The sequence below is a fragment of the Helianthus annuus genome, chromosome 7, assembly GCF_002127325.2.
Source record: "Helianthus annuus cultivar XRQ/B chromosome 7, HanXRQr2.0-SUNRISE, whole genome shotgun sequence".
NCBI lineage: Eukaryota > Viridiplantae > Streptophyta > Magnoliopsida > Asterales > Asteraceae > Helianthus > Helianthus annuus.
The window spans coordinates 122,629,829-122,635,573 of record NC_035439.2 but is presented as its reverse complement, the minus strand read 5'-3'; the positions used below and the strand labels follow the sequence as shown (position 1 = coordinate 122,635,573).

The 5,745-nt window shown below is 41.8% G+C and overlaps 1 protein-coding gene across 1 annotated transcript in view; it reads right to left on the bottom strand.

Moving 5' to 3' along the window:
• LOC118480255 (extensin-like) overlaps positions 1 to 5,496 on the bottom strand; it is a 20,997-nt gene extending 15,501 nt beyond the window's left edge. Inside the window, exons 1-4 of the mRNA XM_035975006.1 lie at positions 5,350 to 5,496; positions 5,118 to 5,180; positions 522 to 1,148; positions 4 to 395 (exon numbers count right to left, since the gene is read on the bottom strand). Of these exons, the coding sequence (XP_035830899.1) occupies positions 4 to 395; positions 522 to 1,148; positions 5,118 to 5,180; positions 5,350 to 5,496 (1,229 nt within the window). The remainder of the gene's footprint in view (positions 1 to 3; positions 396 to 521; positions 1,149 to 5,117; positions 5,181 to 5,349) is intronic.
• Between the last annotated feature and the right edge of the window lie 249 nt (positions 5,497 to 5,745).

The following is a 5,745-nucleotide window of genomic DNA, read 5'->3' as shown; positions in this document are numbered from 1 at the left end:
TGCCGCTCTCTGCGGTCTTCACGAACTTCTTGTTCAACTTGGTTTAGCCTCTCAAGGACTTCCTGCTGAATCTGTGGCTGTGGCGGCTGATACACCGGTGGAGGAGGTGGCTGATGCTGGTACCCATAAGTCGGGTAACCAGTAGTCCATGGCCCTCCATATGGTCCTTCAGGATGAAGGGCATTGTAATCCCGAGCTACTTGGTACGGATCTACCTCCGCATAACCGTAGTTGTAGTTGTAGTGGGTGTGCGCCGGCTGCTCGAATGGGTTGTATGCTGCTGACCCAGCATATGCAGGAATCGGGTTATCGAAACCCAAAGGTGGTACCACAGGTACTAAGTTGACATCTGGTATAGGGCTTGACGGACCACCATTATATGGGTCCTCTTCCTCCTGAAGTGGCGGATAATGGCTGCCACTTGATGGCTGGGGAGTACTAATCCGAACTCCACCTCGCACGGACATCCGTGCGTTCGACCTTCTTCGCCTCGGTGGCTCCGGAGGCGGCTGCTGCTCTACTGGCGGTGGTGGCGGCGGCGTGACTGCCACAAATTGATGACCCACCGAAGGATCCTGTTGCTGCTCGTGATGCGAGTGCTCAGACGGGGTGAAATACCAATCATACTGATTGAATTTCTCCATAAAACTGTCCGGTCCGCGGTATGGCGATCCATGGAATGATGACCCATCTGAGATCTCAATGGGATGATTCGGCGTTCCTGATGCAGGCTCCACGGGGTCAGTATCCTCATCCATGTCGTTTTCCCCTGAAAAGTGGTCTTCCGGTCCAAGTGGGTTAAAACCCACGGGTTCTGGCAGAAGGTTAGCCGGGTTAAATCGGCTTTGGAAAACGGGTGTTGGGTCGCCAAAAGAATGATGAGAGTTGGATCTCTGTAAAGGTATGAAAGCTGGCGGCTGGTTGTTGGGCTCGTTTTCTGAATGGGGCCCAAATGAGTGTTGGTACGAAGGAGAGGAGCTAAGGGATACTGATCGCCTTCCGGGTTCGACATAGAGCCTCCATGGCTCTTGCGGGCTGGTGCTCATGGTGATGGAAGGAGTACGTCGATGCGACGGCCCGGCCTCGTGATCATGTCCTGACACGGGTCCTTTGCCTCTACCGCGAAGAAATCTGGGTGGCATGATGACCTGCATAAAATAATCAGACAATAACAACAATATAATAAAAGACTCAAAATAAAACAAAGCAGAGTTTGTCCTATGTTCAATGTCTAGACTTGGAACTCGAAGAATGTGCAATTTGTGCACTGAGATTAAACACAAAAGGCTAGTGTTTAATTCACTCAGTATTGGCTCTGATACCAACCTGTCACACCCCTAATTTCCACGTGTCACCGGTGGGCCTGGTGGGGGATTACGTGACGTAGTTGATATCATCATATGTCAAACAACACAAATTATAATGCACAGCGGAAGCAAATGAAAATAGATTTATTTCAACTATTAATTGTAATATCAAGTATCACAACCAGTCAAAATAGATCCACAGGCGGATCGAAAATAAAAAGAAGGAAATTGTTCAACAGATATATGCATCCCAAAAGCTTGCGAGACTCTATGATGCTAAGGAGAAACCAGCCTATTGCGTATAGCACCTGCACTTAATCTTTTTGGGAAAAATACGTCAGTTTGCACTGGTAAATACAATTTAACTGACTCATTTTGAAAATATTTAAAAATTGGTTTTAAATGCACAAGGCACAAAACATTTTATAACTTGGGAATAATTAAACAGAGTTAAACTCGTAAAAGATTTACATGTTTGTTAACCGTTCAGTCGCCCGAGTCGTATCGGGTTTAAGGTTAAATGACACACCACATGGTATAAGTCCGCGGCGGGAAGCCAACGTTAATACCTTAAAATAATGGACATAATACCGGGTGTACGCCTACACCCGGGTGTCAAGGTCGTGGCCAAAAATGATGCCAAGGATATCCGGGACATGGTCATTAAGCTCCCAAAGGCATAAAAACAAACAACACCAAGTTTTTAAACGGGTCACATTGATAATACCCAACTACTAATGAGATGGGGTCAATTGCCCGACCAAGCGGTATTTTATATACCGTACCCCCAAGCCCGTATAAGGGAAAATAAGTTAAAAGTATTTACCTGAGCAAGTATAACCACAAATTCAAAAATGCACGTGTCTTTTACTGGGCTCCTATTCTGGAACGAAGGTTATAATAACCTATTAGAATCCTAACGGGTCTTTAACATAGCCTAAGCTTAGACCGGTTAGTTTCGAAGAATAAATATGGTTTAATCGCGAGGAATGCGAAAACCGGGAAGGAATGTGATTTAGACCCTACAAGCTTGGATACTTGTATAATATGGGTAAACTAAACACATTCTGAATTTTGAGACTTAGATGATATGGTTTGACCCGTTTCGGCTAATATGCGTGAACTAGTCACATAAGCCGATCCGAACGCGAAAGTGCGTAACGAGTAACCATATAAGTCATATGCAAGTTTTCCTGAGATTATATGCACCAAATATATTGTAATATCAGTAAGGTATGTCCAAATATGCCCCAAATGTTTTTATACGCCAATTACGCCTCATAAGGGCATTTTGGTAATTTCACAAAGGCTAAAAGGGTAAAAACGGAAAATCTGAGTTTCCAACTTTAGTCTACTGTTATAATATATATTTTTATAAAATATATCAGTAGGCATTAGACCTTTTATATATAAACTCGTTCTGACATATACTATGTCGTAAAAATGCCTAAAAAGGCGATTTGGAGCCATTTCCGGGTTTTAAAAGGAAAGCTGATATTTTTATATTTCCAGAAGGCTCAAAATATCATATTTAATATAACAAATCGGTAGGAAAAGGTTTGGGGTCAAAAGGTTATGTAAAACTCATTTTATGACCGTAAAGGGTAAAACCGGCATAAGCCGAAATAAGCTTAGAACCTCTAGTTATGCTCAGCCTAAAAATGAATAAAAATCTTTAAAATTCCCAAAATATTATTATATAACAGTGGGTGTAAAGTTTTGGTATAAAATTCGGGTTTAGATAGGTTATGCGTTAAATACGCTAATTATTTATTAAGAAAGCTTCTAATTACGCTAACGAGCATAACTCTTAATCTAGACCTCAACTGATGTCAAATTTTGGGGACAACTTTATATTTCAGTAACTAAGGTGTCTACCCTTTTACATTTTCAAAATTATAATTTTTGGACATTCGGGCATAATGGTCAACATATGGGCATTTAATGGAAACATGCATATGAACAAGATATCTAATGAACCACATTGTATAATCACAGGAGGATATACTAACATGTTAATAGGTCCAAAAGAAGCTCTAAGGTATTTTTAATCTTGACTAAAACGGGTCAGAACTGAAAGTCAAAGCGAAAGTCAAACTATGTGACTTTCGGTTCCGAACCGGGTCTAAACAGAAAATTGTCGAGTTGAACATGTTGGAACATGTTCTTATACTTATTACCAAGTTATATTAATGTTCAAACAGGTTACATACAACCTACATTGCTAATTATGCGTTAATTCGAAATTAAGCATTCTGTTGACTTTTTATAATTAGCTTTGACTCGACAATTGACATGCTTAGAGTGGGAATCTGGAAATACCCTTTTAAGGGTTTGTCACCCACTTAATTACCTTCCTAAAAGTATCTTTAATTTGTGATTAGACAAAGCACATTATGCTTAATCACGAAGTCAAACCTTAATTACGACGGTTTGACTTTTACTTAATTAGCTAAGCTAGAAAGGATTAAAGAAGGTTAAGGACACTTACAAGAGTCCTAAGATGGATTAGAGAGCCAAAGAAAAGAGTTGGTGACCAGAGGAGCTCCAGGAAATCCTTAGCCAAAGTTCCAAAATGAGCAAGTCTCAAATGAACAACTTAAACTCTATTTATAGTGAACCCAATGCACCAAGATCATGCCAAGCAAGTCTAGGGCAGTTACAAGATCAACCCAAATGTCCCTAAGGGTCTATATACTGCCTATGAAGCCCATAGAATCAGAATTTTACGTTTTAAGTCGGTTAAAGGGCTGGACAGGCAGCTGTCCAAAACATACTGCCAGCGACGGTCTTACGGACCGTAAGCTTGAGGCCTTACGGTCCGTAAGGACCTCTTGCGGACCGTATGCTACATGATTTGCGATCCGTAACCGACTTTACTGAAACATGGTTCAGGTGCCCACCTTACGGACCGTAAGCCTAGGGCTTTGCGGTTCGTAACCGATCCATGCGGAACATTCCCAGGTACCCTGCTTACGGACCGTAAGCCAAGGGCCTTGCGGTCCGTATGCGATGGCCAGAAGACAAAAGTTTGCAAACTTTTAAGTCTTGACCATGCAACCACAAAACTCGAAACATGCATTTCTTTTTCAGCTTGTGGGACCACTTACACAGCCATTGCATGAAGGGAAGACTCTTACATGTTCCCCATTCCATTTAACTCATAAGAGTCTTGAAAATTTGACGGAGATTACCAAGGATGAGTCTTGGATTTTCATAGAAGTTGGCCAAACTATAACAAAACTTATTTACAAGGATTTTATTTAGATTAGGAGTAGTAACAACCCTATAATTCCATAGCCCTTAATAAAGATGAAACTTTATTTATTCGAGAGTAACCGGTTATCGTATAAGATGATCATCAATTGATTTTAAGGATCTTGGGATTTATAAAAATGTCGGGTCGCTCAGAGGTGATTTAATAACGTGTCGCCCTTGGGTCGTTCAGAGGTATTTTAAATAACATGACGCCCTTTTTATCAGAAATCCTACCACATATCTCTTTATTTAAATCCGGTTTCTCTGACACGTCTGTCACACATGACACGTGTCTTTATTCTAATGGACAGGAATTTTCGAGGTGTTACATTCTACAAATGAAATGACAAGACCCATATATATAAGAGAACCACTTCGCACGACCAGCAACATGCCAGTTCGCACGAACTGGTCAGTTCGTACGAACTGGCCACTTCGTGTGAAACTGCTGGTTCGACTCAGTTTCCCGTTTTCCTCGTACTACGTGTCCTAGTCTATCATTCTAGTTACAAGACTCGATACAAGACGAAGTCGACAGGCATATGCACCAACAGAATCAGCCGAAACAAAATCTAAAGCCTGCCAAGCAAACTTCTGCAAAATCTTCTGGAAATTCTAACATTGGTAAGAAAAAGAGAATTAATAATACCCTTAACAAACAGACAGATAAGGAGATTGAAGCAAAGCAGAAGAGAAAGGATACAAAAGAAAGTAGAACAGATGTGTTGAGGCAGGAGTTATTGAAAAAAGTGAAGAAAGAAAACAAAGTGCTCAACATTGGAACCTTAAATAGAAGAAAATCACACAAACACAACAAATCTCCTATTGTCATATTTCCTAAACCAATATCACCACCAGAAAAACCAACCACTGCTGCCAAACTTAAAACCACTGCTGAACCTAAGAAGCCCAGTTGGCCACCGACACCCATCTCTTCCCAGAGGTACCGGGTTCGAGTCTTGGGAGTGGCATATGTCGCCCAGGGTAAGAACTCGGCAAAGGGAATTCACCGCGGAGCTAGCTTGGTCGGGTAGCGGCACCCGGAGTGGGATCATTCCGGCGGTTGGGAGGACCGTGCACTATCCCCCCCCCCCCCCCCGCAGATTCGGATACACCTAAACCAAAACTCTCACCAGAAAAACCACATGTCAAAAAGCAGAATACAAAATCCTTATCACCA